Raw genomic sequence first — 21,820 nt, forward strand, 5'->3', positions numbered from 1 at the left:
TTCAATCATCTTCGGAGTTGATGATACTACACCGGGGATCTGCTTGAATATCCGCAACTCGCCGCTGTGCAGCCCTACTATGTATGCGTTGCAAAGTGTGGGGATGTGGATGCTAGAATGGCAGAGTCGTACTGGAAAGATGGGAGTTCAGACTGTGACTGGTGTACTGCAGAGGTCTTTTGGATCTGTGGCAGCTGCGTCGATTCGTCAAATAACCATGGCGGATTTGCAAGAGACATTATCTCTTGATCGAATATAGTCCATGAGACACCTGTGTTTGGGACTGGGAACGCTACTGCCTCGCTTGTGTCTGGCGGAGTGTGCATGGCTTGCATGCTGGACTCGAGTCGGCGGAATAGAACGGTATGAATGTTTGCAGCGGACTGGTTTCTTCGTTCTAGGCGTTGGAGATGTGCTTGGATGAGGTATAAATCTGGAATAGCGTGTTAGAGGAGGTTGATGACTCCGCCCTTTGGGAATTGAATGTGCCATACCATCTTGGTGAGTCATGCCGTCTTCAACACCTTGAAGGAGTAATACAGCCGCCCATGTGATCATCTATTTTTGGTCAGAAGGGACAATGTTGGCTTTGGAGCTGAACTTACAACCAAGTCCCAGTTGGACCAGATGCTCGCATCGTCTTGTCTTAGCCTCAACACTGCCCGAGCTGAAACGAGCAACTCGTGTCGCTCAAAAGAACTTATATTTGCAGGACTAAGATCAAACCCGCGGGCTGGATGGTAGATCGAAAGCACATATAATTTGTGCAGGTGATATTGGAGCAATATAAGAATACCTTGTCGATCAGACGGGGTAGGCTCTAATAACAGTCAGTCCCAGAAACTTGTTCAGGCTCCTAGAGACTCACGGGACGAGCCATTATATCTTACTAGCCAGTCATCAAGTTTTCTTGCCCAATGCCGGATGATCTGCAAGTCACTCTCAGTAAATGGTGACCGAGCTGTAGGCAAAATGTCGGCCTCATCTGCATTCAAAGAGGACCATATGCTCGGTAGTCCACGGCCGACAAAATGACTCATTCCAAAGTGCATCATTTCGGCAAGGCCCTGGAAGGCATTTCCTTGGTGACTGTCCAGCTGCTGTATAGTTGGATTTGCAGCATGTCGTGGGAGGAGTGGATAGGACATGTGCATTGAGGCGTGCTCGATGTCAATGACCTGAAGCAAAATGTAAGCAAAGAAACCAACTATCGGTTTTTGGTAGCTGTTCCTACCTGGAGACCGGAGAACAAGCCACGCCAATCTTTCGTAGTGGGATTCATCTCTATTGGGCAATGATCTAGCCAAATACGATATGCCATTGCAATCCATGATCCTGTGGCACCAACGTAAGCCTCGCAACTTAGACTAGCCATTATCAACCCAAGGATATCGTGAAAGGCTTTCTCTCTTTTGGCTTGCGGGAAGAGATTTTGCTCTTCGTCCTTTTGCTCTAATACTTGCAGAGAACTTGGGTGCAGAGGTGGAGTCACAAGCTCAGCGATCGCACAATACATAGCGGCAAAATAGCCTGAGTCTAAAGATGCCAGCGCAGTAGACTGGTGGTGCAGAGCAGAGATATAGAGCACAGAAGCGAGCAGGACAGGGGTCGGAGAAGCGAACGCGCTATGGTCTGTTAGGAAGTGCAGAAGTGGGAGGTTCTTCAAGAAGCTGTAGCATTTTCAGTTATCGGCCGTCGTATCTTTTCATTCAACAGTACATACGAGCTCCATAGCTGCTGAACAGCGGGTCGCGACCAGACACCATCATCTGGAGGTGGACGAGTAATGACTCGTAGATGCGCAAGCGCCGTCCATACACCGTGTAGTGGCACAGTGTCAATCTCTTCTTCGGGAGTTTCCCCATGAAGCAAATCAACTTCGTCTTCGCGGTCTTGGGGATCCTCGGTGATACCGAGCGCGACTTCGATCCTGGCCAGCCGGCTCAGGATCGCCTGGTGATCCGGGATCACTGGTGGAGAACCAAAAATTTGCTCTTGCTGCATCTCTAATAATTCGTGCACGGCCGATGCCTGTATATAGTGTCAGCTCCGTGTTCGGGTTGCTTTTTTGTCGTGGTTCTTTACTCACATTGGCCCGGGGCTTGAAGACACAGGCTGCTCGAGTGTGACGGCAACGGCGACATGGAGGAGATCCGGATACTTCACATTTCATCTGATTTATGTGAGTGATCTCCTAACTACTAGGATTTTGGAAAGTAATTATGTCTCTACCTTCAGTCGTCGGCAATTTACTTGGACTAGTTAGCTCTTCTCCACAACGGATGCCAATGCCATCTCCGACTCACCACATGCCTTTGTCGGCTTCGGGCCGACCATGGCGCCCGATCTCTTCATGGCTACTCAGACTAATATTTCATGACTCTTGGTGGTGATTGATCAAAATTATTGGATAAGAGAGTCAGCAGGCACAGTGACATCGGGGCTTATCAGGGGTGGATTAAACAGTTTCTCCGCTTTTAGCAGGACTATGGCGCTTGACTAATTATTATTCCTCAATTTTAAAATCAAGAAGTTTGCAGGGTTAATTTCCTTTTTTGACGTTTCTACGAATTGAAAAAAATTCTATGGAATTCATGTTCCCACGTTTTTAGTCCGTCCTGTGTAGACTTGTAGGTCCAGGACGGGTCTGAAAAACGGAGACGAGGAGTGTACCTGGCGGTTCACATCCCCTTTGTTCTTGCGCGAGCATCCAGATGGAAACGAATGCGACATCTTGCAACCAAAGGTAGTGACTGGTTGTAGATGTGACTAGCTCGGTGCCGAAGCACGTGAATATCTTCAGCGCGGTTGGTAATCAAGGCAGGGGAGAGGCATGAAAATAAAGAGGAAACAGAAAAGAGGAAACGGAAGAATGGAGATGTATACAGATGAGATATACACGGATATATGTACAAGATAGGATGCGATGCAGGGAGGTGAAGGTAGATAGAAATACACGGGAAGGGGGAGTCATGATACAAGACCCTGAACAAAGATCGTGTCTAGTTCAGAGGAAGGTGTGCAAAAAAAAAGAAGGGGAAAAACAAGGGCAACTGCTGAACAGCGATTCTTACTTGATATCGATTATGCAGCGGCATCCATAGAAAGCTTGCGCAGCTCCCATTCAGAATCTGCCCAGTCTTTCTTCTCACCCAGAACGCAAGTCGTTTGTCGCGAGCCATTCACGAGGAACTTTTCAGCGACCGCGTTCACATCCTTGGCCGTAACATCCAAGACCTGTTCTCTCCAGCGTTGATCCATTTCATGGGTAACGCCGCTCATAAAGTAGCGGGCGCCTTCGTCGTCGACACTCGTAGGGGCATCAAGACCTTGGAAGATTCCAAGCTTAGCTTCTTCAATCTCACGCTCAGACCAAGCACGATCTCTAGCAAATATACCACTGTTCTTGAAGACCTTGAGCGAGTTCAAAGGGTTCGGGTCCCGGTAACTCATAAAGGTGAAGATGCCCTTGATGGGACCGTTGCTAGCACCCGCTCCGTAGGCGCCTCCCTTCTCCCGGATCTCGGGGTGGAGGTAGTTGTGGGTGAGAAGCTGAGACAAGATGCTGAGAGGAGCGCTGGATGGATCAACGAATGGCACAGTCTGGGTAGCCTGGCCAGAGTAGTAGACTTTGTACGGCATATCATAGAAGGCCTTGTCGGCCGGCTTGAAGGAAGAGGTGGTGAGATTGGCGCTTGGAGACTGTGTTTGAGGCAGTCCAGATATCCACTTTTGCAAAATCAATTCGTTGTTACCAGCACTCTCCTTTTCACACACCATGCGGACGCGAAGGTTGGACGAAGAGATGGCGAAGGATTGAATCAGGCGAAGCTTCTCGATTAGATCTTGGAGACGCTCAGGAGAGGACTCTGCGTCCCGGAGCAGGTTAGCCGTGGCTTGCAGTTGTTCAAGACCAGACTGCTGCTCTTGGATCCAGAAGACCCGGGAAAGACTGGCAGCTGCAGCATTGACGGCGAATCGGTGACCAGTTCCTGCGATTGAATCCAAAGCTCCATTAGTAGTCATCCGTAGGAGTTCTTGAATCATCGCAGGCGCAGCAGGGCTCGTGAAGTCCGTCTCTGTGATCAAAACCGAGAGCATTTCCAGCATCTCGGGAATGTTCTTGTCAATAGCAAATCCAGAGAACTGCATGCCCTCTTTGAACTGATCCAAGTGCGTTGGGGACGACACGAGGAATGACGAAGTTGAAATCCCCCCCGTCTTCAATTTAATCAAATTTTCCCATTGTTCCATCGACCGGTTGGCGGTTCCTAAACGCATAACACAGTCGTTAAACAGGGGCATAAGCAACCGAAGTTCATCGGGTAGATCAACGAATTCATTCAAAGCCTGGAAGTAGGTCAATCCGTTGGTGGGAGCTTCGCGCCAGACGACGTCAGCGCCCTCAACTTTAGACTCTCGGACAGACTTGCACTCCTTCTCTCGCGAGATGTCCTTGACTCTCAACGACGGGAGGCAGCTCAGGTCAGCATTATGCGCGTCCTCTTGGATCTTGAGAAGTTCCAATTCCTCTTCCCCAAGCTTGGTAACAGCCTTCTCAACTGACCCGTACTCTTCGATAAGCTGGGCAAGTTTCTTGTCTTTTCGTACCACCTCCTTCTCATCCAACTCTGTGTTGAAAGTGGGAGTGCCGACCATAGTAAAGGTCATACAATGGTCGTTGATGAGATATTTCTCTACCAAGGACTCGAGATAACCAGGCTTAGCATATCTGCTCTTGAACTCGTCGATGACATCATTCCAAGCCAGCTCGTTCATGGGGTTTGAGCCTTTGAGCCAAGTCGAAATAGTCTTCTCCATCACACCAATCCCAAAGTTTGCAGTTTTGTGGCGTAGAGAGAGCTCCAGCTGATGAAGGAATCCACGAACCTTCTCCTCGCTGAACCCAGCAGAAACGGATTCCCGGAAGACATTTTGAATCACATTTTTGATACTAGGGGCTTCCGCTTCAGTGACCCCATTGAGTCCAACTGAGAATATGGGAGTGCGGCTAGATGAGTCAAGACCCGTGTTTGGTGTAAAAGAAGAGCCAAGACCACTCTCAACAAGGGCTCGGTACATGGGTGAGCCGTAACCATCGAGGAGAAGCGAGGAAACGATTCCTACGGAGAAAGTTTCCACGACATCGGTTGTGTCACCCATGTACCAGGAGGTGGACGTCTTGTGCTGCTTGTTTTCGCTGGCAAATGTGTCGACAGGGCCAGGAACAGTCACGTTGAGAGGCCCCTTACTGAGATCAAGAGGTAGCTTTACATCAGTATCTGCTTGACCTTTCTGGAAGCCATCCAGAACGGCACCGATCTGCTGCAGGTGATCAGCCAGAGGCATATCACCATAGGTAAAGATCTTGGAGTTGCTAGGGTGGTAATTGCGTTTCGAAAACTCCGACAGCTGCTTATGAGTGAGATCTGTGATGTACTCAGGGTCTCCACCCGAGTTGTTCAGCGAGGGGAAGATGCTCTCTTTGAAACGGATGTAGTAGAGATAATTTGCATCAGAGATCTGGCCCTTCATCTCATTGTAGACAACACCCTTGAACACGATGTCCCCCAACGATAGCTTTTTTTCGGGCTGTCCGGGAATCGACTCTCCAGCACGCGGATCCTCAGGACCCAAGCGCCACCCTTCTTGTCGGAAATCTGATTCCTTGAGAAGAGGGTGCAGGGTAGCATCAAGGTAAACGGAAAGAAGATTTTGAAAGTCCTGCTGGTTGGTCGTGGCAAACGGGTATGTAGTATGGTCAGAAGCTGTGAAAGCATTCATAAAATTTGAGAGGGAGCGCGGAAGCATCTTGAAGAACGGGTCTCGGATTGGAAATCTTGATGGAACACAAAGTCAGAAAAATCAACAGGCATTCAATAATATGCTGCTCACTTTTCACTGCCACATAGTGTAGTATGCTCCAGAATATGAGGCACACCAGTGGCATCCGGCGGGTTTGTCTTGAACCCGATTCCAAACACGTTGTTCTTGTCATCTCTGGCGACATGCATATAGTCCGCTTCTGTCTGGTCATGTTTCAGCCAGACTGCAGTCAGATGAAGCTCAGGTACATGTTTCTTCTCGTATATGGTGAATCCGTGGAGTTTCTCGCCAACCTTTGGAAAGTTATCCAGGTGGGTCACGGTCGATGCGGCTCTCTTGGTATTGCGCGGAAGGATAGTTTGCGTCGACTTTAATGAGCGAACGATAAGCGGGCAAGGATTTGGCAGTCGCGCCGTACCGAGACGCATCGATGAGCGCAACATGATTATGCGTAATTGACGGTTGTAAAGAACAAGCTCGCAACCCCGGAGTCGAAAATGTCCAGCCCTGGAGGTTCCACCGCCCAGGCTTACATCATCTATGCTAGCGTAAGCCTCACTGGCCGCCCGCTCATCGAAGTTCTGCTCCGAAGACCAACATTTGCTCTTTCCCGAACGATACGACAAACGAACGATTCCTATATCCCAGAGCCAGTGATCTCGCTCGTGAGCCTCTCCTCTGGGATCTCTCCTCAGTGTGATTGATCCGGCTACATCCTGCCCTGTATCCCATCTATTTGGCGCAAATTTTCGGCTTCCGGCCTTCGTACCAACCCCCCGTGAATCGAACCATCAAATTCGTGGTTTCTGCAAAACCTCACGCAAACACCCAGAAATGTCGTCCACCTCTATGGCGAAGAAGAACAAGGGAAAGAAAGCGGCCGACCCAAACGAAACGTCCAAGCTTTTGGCCGCCAAGATCTCCCAACTGGAGCAAGATGCCGCCGGCGAGAAAGACCAAGAGGCGGAAATTGGTGCGTGACTCCCTTTGCATCCTGCGGCGGCACTTTTCATCTTTGCTTGGTGCCGCTGGACCGCGAAGTTAGTCTAGAACTTAGGATCACTAACATGGATTTCGATATACAGAGCGCGAGGTTAAAAAGGCAACTCGTGATCTCAACCAGCTTTTGAGCAACATCGAGTCCCCTATGACCAAACTCGAAACCGTCCACAAAAAGTACACCGAGCTGTTAGCGGACATGAAGAAGTTGGATCGTGATTATTCTAAGAGCAAGAAGCGTGCCGATCAGCTGCAAAAAGACCAGGATAAGGGCAAGTCTGATCTTAACAAGACCGTCACAATGAAGGACAAGCTGGAGAAGCTGTGTCGAGAACTTACGAAGGAGAACAAGAAAGTCAAGGTGGGTCCATCAGCATGCGCCTCGAGACAAATGCGCCAAATGCCACGGAGGACTTGCCAGCTAAACGATTTGGTAGGATGAGAATAAGAAGTTGGAAGACACGGAGAAGAAAGCTCGCTTGATTGTGAATGAACGTCTCGACTCGCTCCTCTATGACATCCAAGACGTCATGGCTGCCAAGGGGAACCCTCGTAGCGAAAAGGTGGATATTGATCTGGATGAAGCGTACGATTTCGATGCCGTCTTAGTCTTCGGGCTATGTGTTTGCTAATCGGAGAGGTTTTAGACTTCGCGCCAAGCTTAAGACCATTAGCGAACAGTTCGACACGCGTGACCTGCATTACAGGGGCCTCCTACGTGGCAAGGACTCCGAGATCCAAAGTCTCGCTTCCAAGTATGAGGAGCAGCGCCGTGCTAGTGAAGTCGAAGCCAACCGAAGCCGAGCGTTGACCTCCCAGGTTTCCACTTTCTCCCATACCGAGGCCGAATTGCGCAGCCAACTTAACATCTACGTGGAGAAGTTCAAACAGGTACAGAAGGGTTCCCACAAACCCTCTCATTCCCCGGTCGCTGACGAAGACCACCAGGTCGAGGACACTTTGAACAACAGCAACGATCTTTTCCTTACCTTCCGCAAAGAGATGGAAGAAATGTCTAAGAAAACCAAGCGCCTGGAGAAGGAGAATCATACGCTCAACCGGAAGCACGAGCAAACCAACCGCAACATCCTGGAAATGGCGGAGGAACGGACCCGGAACCATGAAGAACTTGAAAGGTGGCGGCGGAAGTGCCACCACCTAGAAGCCCTATGCCGGCGTATGCAAGCCCAGGGCCGAGGCGAAGGACTTGCTCTAGCAGAAGGCGACGATCATTTAGAGGGTGATGATGAAGGCACTGAAAGCGAGTACGATGATGACTACGAAGATGACGAGGAGGATATCAGTGATGAGGAAGATCTCGAGCCACCCTCTACCCGGGTCGAACAACCCTCAGAGAAGCCTGTCTTCGGTCCTACCCCGCCCCCAAATCTTCTGGAGGCTCGAGCGAATGGCAACGCTACGGGAGTCAATGGCTTGGTTTTCTAAAAGATGATTCCAACTTCCTTGATGTCGATTTTGATTGAAACAACTTTGGCTACCCTCGATAAAATACTCGATCTTTTGACTTTGTATTCTTCTCTCAAGGCAAATGTTGCATTTCGCCTTGTGGCTTACAAAGATCCGAAGATTCGTGTTGAAACCGAAATGTAGAAGTTCTGTGCCATCTATTTTTGTCTGTCTCGCGATATTCCTCGGTGATTACCAAGGCATAATCCATCTCGCTTGTTGGTTTTTCACGTTACATTGGTTTTCGTGTTTTATACACATATATGTCATGGTTGCATCCGTAAGAGGGAGAAGCTTGCCAGATTTTACTTCACTTTAGCGTCAGTATTAGTTGGTAGCCCCCATTTCCGCGGACTTCATATCCATCCACACCTATAGTCTACTCGCCGGCCCTGTCGATGTGAGATATAAGCCTCCGATTTTGAGCATTTTGACAGCCTGCTGAACCATCTCCTTCACAATGATTTCCGCTGGTTTAATGTCCTTAACACTGGCTGAAACATCGCCCATGAGGAATGGTATATCAACTTCCTTCTCGTTCTCCAAATCATCCACCATGGGCACAACGCCCTTGGAAGTCAGCGCGGCAATGTCAGCAGGCCGTGCTTCCCACTCCTTAATATAATCATTGGGTAGCATGCGCAAAGGCCGACCAGAGATAACAAGCGTACGTTTGGTCTCACCAAACTGTGCCCGAACTACAGCCTCCTTGTGCAAGCGACTAGCACCGCTCTCCTCTGAGGCCACAAATCGCGTCCCGACCCAAACACCCATAGCACCAAACATCAACGAAGCGGCCAGACTCCGGCCATCATAGATACCTCCAGCTGCAACTACAAGCGCCGGTTGGCCCGTCAGCGGACTCTTGTACTGCTGCGCAACATCCACAATAGCGGGTACGAGAACAGAGAACGGCACTTCGCCGGTGTGACCGCCACCCTCGCCGCCCTGCGCACAGACAATATCGACGCCCGCCTTGAGCGCCTTATGGGCGTGCTTCGGCGCGCCAACCATATTCATAATTAGGATACCGGCCTCGTGGAGCCGCTCAATGGTCTTAGCTGGCGGGATCCCGACGGCAGAGACGAAGAGCTTGGCGCCATGCGAGATGGTCACCTCAATTAACTCATCCAGCAGGCCATGTGTGTAGTCGTGGTTTGTTGCGCGTGCTGAGCCTCCGACTTGCGGAAGGGCCAGATCCACGCCGAAGGGGAGCGAGGGGTCCCGGAGGAGTGACTTGAGCTCTGTGAGCATCTCTGATAGTTGGGCTGGTGTATAGCCTAGTCCGCCGACTGTGCCCAGGCCACCGGCATTAGACACTGCTGCTGCCAGTGGAGCTCCAGATGCGCGGGCCATGCCGGCAAGCAGGACTGGATGTTGGATCTTGAGAAGAGAGCATAGTGGTGTTTGGAGAGACATGTTGTTTTGCCGGTATAACTAGATGGCGATGACAGGTTGTGGAAGTAGAAGTGACTAACACTAAGAGATGGCCGTCTATCAATTTTCTCTTGTACTTATAGAGAATATCTGAGGATCACATTTTCGATGTTCTAATGTGAAGAATGGAGAATGCGGGGAAGCCCTAAGCCATGTATGGACCGAGGCAGGTGATAACCGATCTGCAATGTACAGCTCCTTTTATGTAGTACAACACACGGCGCTTTATGAAGAGCACATCTTGGTGAGTACACTACTCTTCCAGCGTTATTGAGCATAGATGACCGAAATCCGAGTCGGCTTAGTGTGGTGTTTCGCTACACACTTTGATCTCGTTGTCATTACGCATTTCTTATTCTTTTGAGCCTAATTTAAACTTTACTGGGACTGGAAACCAAAAAAATGAGCTGTATTAACGAGATTTATGAAAAGAATGGCAGATTTCAGCTGTCAAATGGATTGTTCCTAACCAGTTGGCACACACGAGACCCGAAGTGGGAATGTAATTGAACACGCTAACTGACGCGTGGGCGCGTCAAAACACACCACTTTGCATCACCACCCCAACCATTTCCAAAATACCCGATCGCTGCATTTTCCCGGAAACTATGGCCCCGGATGCTGAAGAATACACTTTTTTGTGCCCTCCAAGGTAATACCCCTTGGTCCACTCTGCCTCTATCCAGACTGCTACGCACCAAGAAGCTTTCGCTGACCATTGAATGCACTCTGTTTCGATAGCAAGGAGGAACAGAAACAGGAACCGGTGTATCGAACACCCTCCCATTACAATCCTCGCCTCACCTTTCATCTACCAGCCGGTGCAGGACGGCACTATCAACAGCAATATGATGACATGTACTTTTTGCGACTCGCCAAGTTGAAGCCCACCGTTGAGCAAGTTGCGATGGATGCGTGGGATGGACTTGTTGTAAGCGCACCTGCTCCTAGGGAATATTCTTCTCTCTCGGCCATGAACGTTTCTGACAACCACTTGCCAATTTAGATCGCTGGAGAGAAGGTGCGACGTGTCGATCGAGTCCTCGATGTCCGACAAGGCGAACTGTGCTGGGTGGCCGGCACCGTGTACATGCATTTGCCATTGAAGCCTAATATCTTGGAAGATCTCAGCAAAGAGGTTAGTTTCTAAGCCGTACGGCTGGTGCTTCTTCTACTGACAACCCATAGAACTTCACCTCCGCGCCCCCTCCGCGCCGCACCTACACCGACCCTTCTGATCCCTCTTTGACCCAAATTATGATGGAAGATGAGTCCGGCCGTTTACGGCTTACTGGAAACTTCTTGCAGTCTACGCAGCTGGCGACAGGTGCCATTATTGCAGCGTTGGGGACTGAAAATGCGAATGGAGATTTTGAGGTTATTGATATCAAGCTGCCAGACTTGGCTCCGCAGGCTCAACGATGGGAGAGCAATGCTCCAAAAAGTGAAGTCGAAATTGCTGGAACGGAACACGGCAAAATTGCCTTCGTCAGTGGCCTGGGAATCACGGGCACATCAAGCGACACGCTTGGTTTGGAGCTATTGACGGACTATCTTCTGGGCTACACGGGATTCTCAGGGAATGACGACAACAGTCCTTCCATGGGTCCCTCGAAAATCTCCCGGTTGATCATCGCAGGTAACTCACTTGGAGCCAGCGTAATTGGTGATGTAGCGTCAATAAGCTCTGGCGACGCTGCGGCAAAGAAAGCCCAGCCGAAAAAGTATGGTTACGACGCCTCTGCATACAATGCCGCACCTATTACACAACTTGACAACTTCCTAGCGGAGATCTTGCCTAGCATTCCAATCACACTCATGCCGGGTGAAAAAGATCCCGCAAACTTCTCCCTCCCTCAGCAGGGGATCCATCGTACAATGTTCCCACAAGCAAGAGCGTATTCCGCACCTCCTGTCAGAGGAGATGAAACGCCGGAAGTGGGCTGGTTCGACAGTGTCACGAACCCCTGGGATGGCGATGTGGAAGGCTGGCGACTTTGGGGATGCAGCGGTCAGAATGTTGACGATGTTCTGCGGTATATCAGTATAGAGGACGGTGATAGCACCCCAGACAAGGAGAAGGATTCCGATGACCGGATGCGAATCATGGAAGCCATGCTTCGTTGGCGCTGCGGCGTTCCCACTGCGCCGGATACACTTTGTATGCATGGATATCCCAATCTCATAAATCGCATTTTGCTAACAATTGTCCTCAGGGTCATACCCATACCAATCCGATGATCCATTTGTTATCGAGTCATGTCCGCATATCTTTTTCGCTGGCAATCAGCCACAGTTCAAAACTGCCACGATTGAGGGCGACACCCCCCTCCGCCTAGACGGCGACACTGAAATGGTGGGTGCCGCTGATGGCTCCGATGCAGCCCGTGTTCGGCTGCTGGCGCTTCCCAAGTTCAGCGAAACCGGGGAGTTGATACTAGTTGATACCGAGACGCTAGAGGTCGAGGTAGTCCGGTTTGGAGTTTTCAAGGGTCAGGAAGAACAAAAATGAACAGATAGAGATACCAATTCATCTACGGTACTAATGAAACAACACTTTTACCAAATCACACATATGTTGTTACCTTTACATGGCACTATGGCTGCTCAGACAAGCCCCATATTTACAACCCGAGTGCTCCAAGCGCCAAGACCCACACTTGGAAGAATCCATCCCACCAACTTCCTCTACTATGTATCCATCGAGAACCTGGTAGACATTGCGTGAGGCTTTCTCCACAAGAGTACATATAATTGGACAATTGTGAATTACTCACACCGAAGAGGGTCACATTCTGGTCATCCTCCCACAATGCTACTCAATGCCAACATCGGTACGCTATTCTATGCCCATACCCATACACATACCTTTTCTCGGGGATCTCGCGCATGGATATTATTATGATCAAAAACAGAAGAGGCTGATCTGAACATCTGAGAGATAGCCCTCTGCTCCTCAAAGGCCCTTTTAGTCCCGTACTCTTCATGGCATGTACCCCGATACCACGAATGGATGAAAGACCCAGTAAGCGAACAAGATCAAGAAGATCATTGTTATAATCAACCGCCTTTCTCACAGTCTTCCAGGAAATCCAAGAAGCAACAGCCTCAGAACCCTTAACGCTAGAAGAAGAATATTCGATGCAACGCAGCTGGCGCCAAGATGCCGACAAACTAACTTTTATCGTCTGTCGGGCGATCACAACAGACATTGAAGACGATCTCCCGAGCCAGGCAAAGCTGCAAACGGAAAGTGACTTGCCGGCTAATATGGTTGGTGATATCAACCTCTTTCTGCGTATCGACGACGGCGAGGAGGGTGATAGCCCGCCGCAAATAGTCGGCGAGGTCGAGCTCATGATCGCTGAGACAGTCAACCAGCGACGCGGATTTGGACGTGCTGCGCTACTCATGTTTATGCGGTACATTGTTCAGAACCAGGGGGCTATTCTGGAAGAGTTCGTTGGTGGTGTTGATATCGAGACTGTACGAAAATTGCGGACTGGTGTTAAGACAACGGGGTCATCAAATGGGTTGACGTTGGAGTATCTCAGTGTAAAGATTGGACAGGCGAATTTGAGGAGTTTGGCTTTGTTTGAAGGGCTTGGGTTTGAGAAGGTTTCCGCTGAGGCGAACTTCTTTGGGGAGTTCGAGCTACGCAAAACGGATTTCAGTCTAGGTGGTATTATTGCGGCGCTTGAGGGGGCAAAGGTGCACGGCTTTATTGCTTTGCCTTATGAGAGAACGGAATAGATTGGATCTCAATGGTTTAATGGAGTTCTGGGTATTTGAAGTCGCAGCAGATGACCGATGCTCATATATCAATATTGTAATGCTCGAACAACAAGAGAGTGAAGCATCGAAAGTCAACAACCATACTGACTACTCTCTGCCTGGTCTTTCCTAATAACTCCGAATTAAACCTATAAAAGCCGGTCCCGGGATAACAGACGAAGTCGACGTAGAATAAACATTGAACCAAATCTTCGCATCAGTATGGGCATCCAGCTTCTCGCCAAGCGTACCATCAGCCACATCACTTCCGCCACCAGCGACCTAGATATTGAAACACCGTAATTCTGGGTGCCTCTCAACTGGCCAGCAGAGTGCAGAGCGATAATCTCATGCTGCATGACATAGTTACCTGCAGCGATGGTAGAAGGAATTTTTCACAGTCCACTGGCCCCCAGCAGCAGTAAGATCATCGGTGGCCCATTTTCCAGGAGGAGTTGCGCCATCGATGAGACCAATTTCTTCAATCTCGAAAAATTTCAACGTGGTCTTGTCAACTGTGCTGCAGTAACCGTTGCACGGGGTGAGGTCTGTGACCAGAGGAGCGTGGTGAGATTCTGATCAGGTTGTCCATTGGATGTCAATGTTGGAGCCAGCGGTGACTGTGGCACTAAAAGCTGTGTTGACTGCGCCTCGGTGGAGTTATGTTCAGATCTTAGTATTCGTCACAGTCTTCGAAACCGAGATCGGTTGCCGTTGTTACCCCGCCGACGCTGACAGGAGATTCTGGCATATAGGCGGATCAATCAATGACACAGCCGTTATAGCTGATTATATGGTTAGCAAATAGTGGGTATGGAGACTTTTGGTGTTGGATTGACTTACTGTTTGCCATCAGCTACAATGCTAGAGACATAACCATGGCCAGCCACAAGAGAGGCGGAGGCTATGATAATAGATAGCTTTGAACGTCTCATTTTTGTTCTGGCTTTCTGGTAAACAAATGAGTGGATGTTTTAATCTGCGCAAGGATACATCTTTGACATCGACGCCTATCTCTGTATGCATAGGCCTCACAGGGCTCGTCTTTGTCTACTCCTGCATATGCGTCTTGGTTTAGCCGGGCTTCATCTTCCTGAAGACGGTCCACTCTGCTCCTGGTATTGTGCCAAACATAGTTATGTCAATTGGGACGAGGTGAGCACATGAATTTAACATAGAGGATGCACTAAAAGGACTCTTGCAGAAACTTGATGGTGGAAAAGATTATGATTCTATTAATCTGAATAGAATAGTCTTGGCGTTTGAGCCGTCAAAAAGATATGCAACCAAGTGTCACGGGGCCAGCCATTTCATCCCAACAAAGAGATCTAGTCAAGCCAAAGTCCTAAGAAATTGAATCCGCGTGTCTATCTTTGGGGTGTGGCAGCCATGGGGACTAGTTTCAGCCCCCGCGGCTAAACTCTACAGCAGGGAACGGCAAGGAATGGTAGTGACCCGGGATAGCGAGCCAATGCGAATATACAGTTTGCTATGCATCACTGTAGGAAAATCGATCCACCGTATGGGATGATTTGATGCCAAGAGAACCTGTGACGGGCGAAGCAATGTGAACGTAGAGTGTATAGGGTTTAAATGCCGTGGCCTCAAGGATAATGATCTACAGAACTTCCTAGGTGGGTAAGCATACCATTTCTCCTCGGCCGGGTGAGGCTTTCCTATCTTTGATTTATTGTCCTATTTCTCCACAACCACTGCACTTTGGTGGCGCTCTTATATGTGGTTGTAAAACCGGCGAAGGGCTTCTTCGTGGAGGGGAGGGACGTGCTTCAATTGCTTCCACCGGCTCAGTAATCAATTGAGATTCTTTAAGAACTGAGAGGCCTTCTTTAGCAGGTATCTACCTGTTGGAAGCATGTTACCACATGCTCCTAGTACTTGGTTTCCCATCTTGTAGATAGTTTCTCTCTCTCTCTCTCTTTACGCACAACAGAGATTTTCCAGTTACATCTACACTTCATAGTAGAATCTGTAATACATCTCTATCACTACCTCCGGGATCTAGTACGCTTTTGCTTCTGCTTCTCGTTAGTGGCGCGTAAATCCTTATTTTCTTTAGCGAGTAATATAGCACCTTGCATTATAAGACAGAAGCCTTTTATAAGCTGGTTTAATACACAATCTAATAGGCGAGGCGGGCTTCGAGATCTTATACGAAGTAAAGCTTTAATTGATAAAGCTTAACGACGTAGTTCTTTCTCCGTAAAGGGTGTCAGGGTGCGGGCTGGCAGGACGGTATGATAGGAGATGACTGGCAGGGACAGGTCGTAACAGATCAGATTCTCATTGACAGGTACAGGCACAGGCAGGGGCAGGCTAATATACAAGACGTAGCTCGAAGAGCTACAACAGGATCTAGAACTGAAGTTCAAGATAAACAGGTCGGAGATCACGTGCCGTGATCTTCCTTTTACTAAGCATTACGGTTCACACCGTGACAGTGTATAGATTGGTATCACCTTATTTTGCTCGCAAATTTTGTTAAATTGAGGTGTTAAATAACTTCTGTGGCCGTTAAGTATCAAAAGCCGGTATACCCCCTTCGTATACAAAGTACTAGGAATAAATACCTTCTCTAGCCAGCGAAGTCTAATTTTATTAGAAGTCTAGCCTTTAGGACTAACTTCGAAGCGCTAATCCTCCGGGAGACTATTAAACTAGGATTTAATAAAGACTTTGCCTTTGAAAATCACACACGGAAGAAGCGCCTACCTAGAAGTATTCGTACATTCAACCACCGTCACCAATTCACGATTTCCAGGTGGTAAAACCGGCCTCCGACCGTATTATTCACTCCTCGTAATAACCTTCGCGGTTGTAGTCAATCCCATTGCAAAACCGGTCTCATCAAAGTTATAGATAGCCTTAGTGGTCCTCTTATAGCTAGTGATGCTAATCGAATTATCCGGGCGCGAGAATCAAAGGAACAGGCGTAGGAAGAGAGGCGGTTTAAAAGACGAATTCTAAAGCAGTCAACAATAGAGGATACGCCGACACTAGGACCCCGTTTAATACCGTGGATTCCACTACTAGATGATGTATCAGCCATTTGAGTATTTATTGGTATTTTTGGTATTTAATAGGCGTTCTGTGTTGAGAAAAATACAAAAATATTTGGTGCGTTCTTTAAAATTGACATTAGGCAAGAGTTTCCATTACGGTGTGAAAACCCTACACCCGAAGGGGTGGGGTTACTTGGCGAGGACCGGGTAGTGAAATACATTAGCGGCCTGATTTGTCTTCGGGATTACACGTGGTCGTCGACCACGGTGACAGTAAAGCTGGATTGTAAGAGCACGGTTTCTAAGTAAAGACAACAATATCAATGACATGAACACGATCAGACTGAATTACCTTATCTACAGCGTGATCATGGACATCCAACTCCATAGATCAAGAACATTAGTACATCTGGGTTCGCTTACCAGAGTAGTATGGACTATAACGAAGAGTTGGATGCAGAGCAGCCAGACCAGCTTCATACAACATCTTTTGGAGATATTGAGGAGCAATACTTCGGATAGCCGCTCGCTCTTTACACGTGAGTCGATCTCTTAGAGTCCTCTGGAAGCCGTTCCCATTCAAGGCCTGCTTCAGTTTTTTAAATAGCTTAGCGAAAGACTGATGGTCCTTAGAAGAGGCAGAAAGTCCAATGGTTGACGGTCCTGTCCCCATAGCATTGCTACTACCGGCGATAAAATCCCCCGGTTCGCAAGGGAAGCCAGAGAGGAAGAAACTATCAAGTAGCTTCTCAGATTTGGCGTGCAGTGCCAGAGAAAGAAATGACCAACCGCCCTCGTTGCAACAGCTCATATAAGTAGGAGGCAGCACTTCAGAAAACCACTCAAAGCAATCGGTACAGTCGTCGAAAATGATACCGGTAATGAGATCGGGGCCTAGGCTGCGGGGGCCTTCGATGGGCATGGTATGATCGGGGCCTAAGCCCTGGAGAGTTAGAGCTGTATTCGCAAGATCGATGTTTGGGTACCACTGGACAGCATTCACGCGCTGCTTGAAACTGTTCGACACATTGCTCCCTATCCATCCGAGTTTTATGTATCGTTCTAGCATCTTGTTAGTTTTCATCAGCTGGTTAATGGCGTGAACGTTCTCATGTGCCAATCTGGGAGAGCTCCCCAAAAGCTCGTCCAAAATTTTGAAGATAATCTCTGGTGGAAATATGCCAAGGTTTCCCATAGTAGGGACCAACTGCTTTTGGTGGCACATATTTCTCGTTATACTTTTATTGGTTGTCTGCGTTGAAGACTGAATGAGTTACTGGAAACTAATCTTTATTTTCACTTGGTCAAGAGGAGCAAGGAACAACGCGGGGCCTATATTTTCAACGTTGTTGATGGTTTCAGTTTGAGCGAGTTCCGAGTATGTTCATATAGGAAGATTCGAGGATGCTATGGGCATCCATTTTTGCTTAAACTTCCACTACAAAAGAATCACAAAGGCCATTATAAACATCTGCTCGTAAAGATTACTGTCTCCAACAATGGTAATGTGCGATGACAAGTATGAGCTGACTTGAACAAAGACTCGAACATGGATTCGGGGAGACGAGGCAGTCCCACACCCCGAGATCAAAGAACTTGACACAGAGTAAAGATAGGCATTTTGATGGCTTTCAGTCGAGCCATCAAAGGAAAGAAAGAGCTGTGGTGACAATGTCAGTCTGTAATTGTTTGACTAGAGATCTTGCCCGTGTCCTTTCTCGATTGAAGTTGAATAATCAAGATGAAAAGGCCCGAGGCCTTTGTGATGCCTGGACAATCCAAGGACCCTGTTCTACACAGCAGGTATATATCCGATCTACTTTTGCCTTGGAAAACAATATCAAAGGCCGGGAGAAATATCCATGACGAGAATAATGGATTAGGAAATCTCGACTGAGAACGAGAACCCAAGTGGTAATAATATTTCAACTGTTTTTTCATTGGGTTGTAGGGACTAGAACCTCCGACAAAAGTGTTCCTCGAGTGCGTCCAGAAAAAGCGAGTCGCCTAGCCGGTGAATGACAGCAGCCGGTTTCAAAGGCGCAAAGAAACTCCTCCGACGTAAAATTCATGGCTACACGCCACGGAGTTTTCCCCGTGTCGGCTCGCAGGGGGACCAAGCCCATGACATGTATCCCCCCAACAGTTGGTCTTGCATACATCAACAACCAATCACGCCGCACTCCGATTCTCCGTTCATTCCATGATTACCGAATTTAGTTGGTCTTCTTGGTTCCCTTGGTGACATCGACGACCTTAAGGGCTGCTCAGAAAGAAATTGTCAGCATGACTGTATCCAAAATACATCCTCTGTCAAGTTGTGTATCTGTCGATCTTTCATACAACTCAGACGGCGGAACAACGCGATCGAAACGTACCAGGGGGCAGGCTCTGCTTGAGCTTGTCGGCCTTGTCGGAGTCCTTCAGGACAAGGGTGTAAAGGTTGCGGTGGCAGCGGACCTTGAACTTGGTCTGCTGGTTCTTGCCGTTCTTCTTGATGCGGGCGGCTAGAGGCGAAAATAGTCAGTATCGATCATCATCTCCAAGTCTCCATATCGGAAGTTGATCAATGCAGCGTTACGTACAGGAGGCATCCTTCCGGCGGCAGATCTCAATGAACTGCTTGATATCGGAGACTTCGGCAGGCATGATGACGGTTGCGGGTGTTTTGAAGCAAGGTGCAAAAGAGAAAGCTCACTGTCGACACTGGCCTCTAGGGTGAATGTGTGCGGATCACGTTAGGGCTTGAAGCTGCAAAAGCCCTTGATTAGTCATGTGTTTGCAGCTGGTGCCTCAGGTGGGGTAAGTGCAGTGGCTGGTGGGGGTGGGGTGGCTTGTGTAGCTGGGGCTAGAAATGTGGCTGGGAGATTTCGGGGCAGCGAATGCGATTGCGGGTAATGATGGATGGTCGTCTCTGCTTCCTCGGGAATGCGATACGACGCAAAATGGTCCACCATTGTTCGCGATGGCTGAACCCGTCGCTCAGTGTAACCTGGCCACCTTGAATTTCTGCTCCCTAATCGTGAATGGTGATGTAGCTTCGGTGGCAGCTGAACGGATGTGTCTCCTTCAGGGTCAAATCTCTCCAGATCGACGCTCTGTGGAGGAGTCATTCCTTTTGATGTGACATGCAGGTGGATTCGGTATCGCCTGTAAAGGGCTATGCTATAGATATGGTCAACATCTGGCTTAATACTGCAATGATGATCAATCATACCCCTGTATTATGGCAGCTCCCACCGCAATAACGAATGTAACCGAAGACAGGAAGATGACTGCTTCCATATTGCCTATCAAAACAGGCTGTTTGAAGCGATTGAAAATGAGTGAGGGCAATAATGATAGGCTGACGGGTACAAATATGCGATGCGATGTAGAACAGTGAGAGTTACAAAGTTGGCATTACATTTTCTATCTAGGTCAGAGTCATGACTCTATTTTTACGTATAAAATAGTTTGAAGGAAAGCGCTATTAACTGACTTCTTGGAAGCATGAAGTCAAAGTAGGTGCAATTGTTTAGCTCGAAGGCAGCAGTGAGGGGCGGCGTGGTGTGGCGGTGCAACCCGCATCTTGACGAACTGTTCACATCTATTCATTGTCTTGAATACTTGTCTTTTGCACCTGTCCTGTAAGACTTTTCCCCCTTCTATTTGTTCTCTTTAAACTCTTCAGAAAGAGAAGTTCTTCATTAACCCCAAGAATCACTGCATCCTTTTTCAAGATGCCGACCCCTTTAGACCGAGCCATGAATTCCAAGGTACTACCAAACAATCTACCAACAAATCTGCCTATGCTTTAATGAAGAATATTTAACGCTGGACTCGATAGAATCTATTCCTTGGTAGACAATCACAGGCTATAGCACTCAACATTTCTGACCACAATCTTCCTATATAGGATTTGCAGGAATGGTCACGGCGGTGGCAGCCTATACCATCTTGGGCAGCGATGTTCTTCCCGCGCAAGCAGATCCCACTGGTGGTGAGAGTAAATGTTACTAGATATAAAACACAGGCTAATAGAAGCTAGACCCTGAAAACTGGACAATGGATGAGATGAGAAGATGGCTTCAAGCGGTATGTTTGAGTGATTTATTCAGACATGGCCGGCTCCAGATGATCATAAATTTTTTGGAGATTGGTACACTGACCGAAATTCTCAGAGAGGGCTTTTACCGAACGAGACTGCAAAGCGGGAGGAGCTGCTTGAAAGAGTCAAAGCCAATCTCCGCATACCGCGAAAGACATCGACTAAGCCATGATCCCATCAATGATGGGGAAAACACCATCAGTTCCCTTCCCTTCCTGGCGTTTGGCGCTATGTCTTTGAACCAATTTCAAGCAGTGAACCATTGATTGAACATTATCTCCTAGCAATTCATCCTTGGTGGGTGGGCAGGCTTAGTCTCAGCTTTCTTTCACTTCCGTGTCACATTGCATAGCCTGTTGACTTGTGTGGCTGATTCGTAATTCGTTGGAACAAGTAATGTATGGTTGATCAAACAACAAGGCGGAAGTTCTGGCTCTCAATAAGCCAATCCTTGCGGCCTCTCGCCCTCTCCGCGGATGGATTGGGGACCAGCACAAATGTCTCGCTAAACCCGCGTTGCGGCTGATCGCGACCCTCGCCATAGCGCACAAATCCACTGACTACAATGAGAAATGACATGTCTTTAACTCCCAAATCTGAAAGTGGCTTCAGTCCGCCACCCGGCAAAATGGTAGGGTATGCTTTGTTGATGATCTGGCAGTCGTATGATTGGACTTCATAGTATGTTGGGGACATTTGATTGGTAAAGATTTCTTGCACAGCGGCACCGTCTGCGACGCGATTTCCATTGAACAGGATGGTTGTGGGCTCGAGGGAGTAGTAGGAGCTGAGAGATTCGCGGTTTGATCCCAAAGCCGGATAGAATGTCTTGATAAATTCAGTTGCAGCTGAGCAAGGAAGCAAAAGTATAGGTCAGTTGTCTTCCGATAAGAGATAAAAGCATTGAATATTTTGAGACTTACCCTCGGTTGACACTTTGGTCAGTGTATCCTCGCTTGCTGTAGCCATGGCGATAGGTATTTCCAGTTGACAAAAAAAAGCCGGATAATAGAGTAAAGAAGTGCTGGGATTAAATGAGAAAAAATTTATATACTTATTGACGATGAGATTGTAGGTCCGGGTGTCCTTGATGACGGTGTAAGCACGACGATGTAGGTAGACGCAAAAAAATGGCCGAGACTTGCGGAGAAGCTTGGACCACCCGAGATGATGCGGAATAACATGCAACGCTCTTCCTACCGTCAAC

General features: G+C 48.4%; 11 protein-coding genes across 11 annotated transcripts; 4 read left to right on the top strand and 7 right to left on the bottom strand.

Annotated features, from left to right (window-relative positions):
* Positions 1-77: 77 nt before the first annotated feature.
* Pdw03_2703 (Zn(2)-C6 fungal-type DNA-binding domain) lies at positions 78-2,337 on the bottom strand (the record flags this gene model as incomplete). Its single annotated transcript, XM_014674933.2, has 9 exons — positions 78-433; positions 495-558; positions 606-820; positions 869-1,178; positions 1,235-1,670; positions 1,724-2,031; positions 2,090-2,173; positions 2,233-2,252; positions 2,307-2,337. The coding sequence occupies 9 exons, from the start codon at positions 2,335-2,337 to the stop codon at positions 78-80; spliced, it is 1,824 nt and encodes a 607-aa protein (XP_014530419.2).
* Positions 2,338-3,084: 747 nt separating this feature from the next.
* Positions 3,085-6,269, bottom strand: Pdw03_2704 (Mitochondrial presequence protease; the record flags this gene model as incomplete). Its single annotated transcript, XM_014674932.2, has 2 exons — positions 3,085-5,839; positions 5,896-6,269. 2 exons carry the CDS (start codon positions 6,267-6,269, stop codon positions 3,085-3,087), a joined length of 3,129 nt encoding a protein of 1,042 aa, XP_014530418.2.
* Positions 6,270-6,660: 391 nt separating this feature from the next.
* Pdw03_2705 (Taxilin) lies at positions 6,661-8,271 on the top strand (the record flags this gene model as incomplete). The annotated part of the gene is made up of 5 exons (XM_014674931.1): positions 6,661-6,799; positions 6,912-7,186; positions 7,263-7,411; positions 7,473-7,716; positions 7,774-8,271. The coding sequence occupies 5 exons, from the start codon at positions 6,661-6,663 to the stop codon at positions 8,269-8,271; spliced, it is 1,305 nt and encodes a 434-aa protein (XP_014530417.1).
* Positions 8,272-8,664: 393 nt separating this feature from the next.
* Pdw03_2706 (2-nitropropane dioxygenase, NPD) lies at positions 8,665-9,711 on the bottom strand (the record flags this gene model as incomplete). The annotated part of the gene is made up of 1 exon (XM_014674930.1): positions 8,665-9,711. One exon carries the CDS (start codon positions 9,709-9,711, stop codon positions 8,665-8,667), a length of 1,047 nt encoding a protein of 348 aa, XP_014530416.1.
* A 626-nt stretch (positions 9,712-10,337) lies between these two features.
* Pdw03_2707 (DNA polymerase delta subunit 2, putative) lies at positions 10,338-12,241 on the top strand (the record flags this gene model as incomplete). The annotated part of the gene is made up of 5 exons (XM_014674929.1): positions 10,338-10,381; positions 10,471-10,660; positions 10,736-10,867; positions 10,918-11,890; positions 11,946-12,241. 5 exons carry the CDS (start codon positions 10,338-10,340, stop codon positions 12,239-12,241), a joined length of 1,635 nt encoding a protein of 544 aa, XP_014530415.1.
* Positions 12,242-12,541: 300 nt separating this feature from the next.
* On the top strand, positions 12,542-13,482 carry Pdw03_2708 (Acyl-CoA N-acyltransferase; the record flags this gene model as incomplete). Its single annotated transcript, XM_066100271.1, has 3 exons — positions 12,542-12,563; positions 12,675-12,754; positions 12,817-13,482. 3 exons carry the CDS (start codon positions 12,542-12,544, stop codon positions 13,480-13,482), a joined length of 768 nt encoding a protein of 255 aa, XP_065955671.1.
* A 3,441-nt stretch (positions 13,483-16,923) lies between these two features.
* Positions 16,924-17,718, bottom strand: Pdw03_2709 (uncharacterized protein; the record flags this gene model as incomplete). The annotated part of the gene is made up of 1 exon (XM_014682313.2): positions 16,924-17,718. One exon carries the CDS (start codon positions 17,716-17,718, stop codon positions 16,924-16,926), a length of 795 nt encoding a protein of 264 aa, XP_014537799.2.
* Positions 17,719-18,739: 1,021 nt separating this feature from the next.
* Positions 18,740-19,172, bottom strand: Pdw03_2710 (60S ribosomal protein eL38; the record flags this gene model as incomplete). The annotated part of the gene is made up of 3 exons (XM_014682312.1): positions 18,740-18,786; positions 18,902-19,030; positions 19,109-19,172. 3 exons carry the CDS (start codon positions 19,170-19,172, stop codon positions 18,740-18,742), a joined length of 240 nt encoding a protein of 79 aa, XP_014537798.1.
* A 122-nt stretch (positions 19,173-19,294) lies between these two features.
* Pdw03_2711 (uncharacterized protein) lies at positions 19,295-19,808 on the bottom strand (the record flags this gene model as incomplete). The annotated part of the gene is made up of 2 exons (XM_066100272.1): positions 19,295-19,688; positions 19,741-19,808. The coding sequence occupies 2 exons, from the start codon at positions 19,806-19,808 to the stop codon at positions 19,295-19,297; spliced, it is 462 nt and encodes a 153-aa protein (XP_065955672.1).
* A 437-nt stretch (positions 19,809-20,245) lies between these two features.
* Positions 20,246-20,785, top strand: Pdw03_2712 (uncharacterized protein; the record flags this gene model as incomplete). Its single annotated transcript, XM_066100273.1, has 5 exons — positions 20,246-20,281; positions 20,353-20,365; positions 20,422-20,505; positions 20,554-20,600; positions 20,687-20,785. 5 exons carry the CDS (start codon positions 20,246-20,248, stop codon positions 20,783-20,785), a joined length of 279 nt encoding a protein of 92 aa, XP_065955673.1.
* Positions 20,786-21,021: 236 nt separating this feature from the next.
* On the bottom strand, positions 21,022-21,582 carry Pdw03_2713 (Nuclear transport factor 2, Eukaryote; the record flags this gene model as incomplete). The annotated part of the gene is made up of 2 exons (XM_014682311.1): positions 21,022-21,461; positions 21,537-21,582. The coding sequence occupies 2 exons, from the start codon at positions 21,580-21,582 to the stop codon at positions 21,022-21,024; spliced, it is 486 nt and encodes a 161-aa protein (XP_014537797.1).
* Positions 21,583-21,820: the final 238 nt, after the last annotated feature.

Source organism: Penicillium digitatum, chromosome 1, assembly GCF_016767815.1.
Source record: "Penicillium digitatum chromosome 1, complete sequence".
In the NCBI taxonomy this organism is placed as follows: Eukaryota; Fungi; Ascomycota; class Eurotiomycetes; order Eurotiales; family Aspergillaceae; genus Penicillium; species Penicillium digitatum.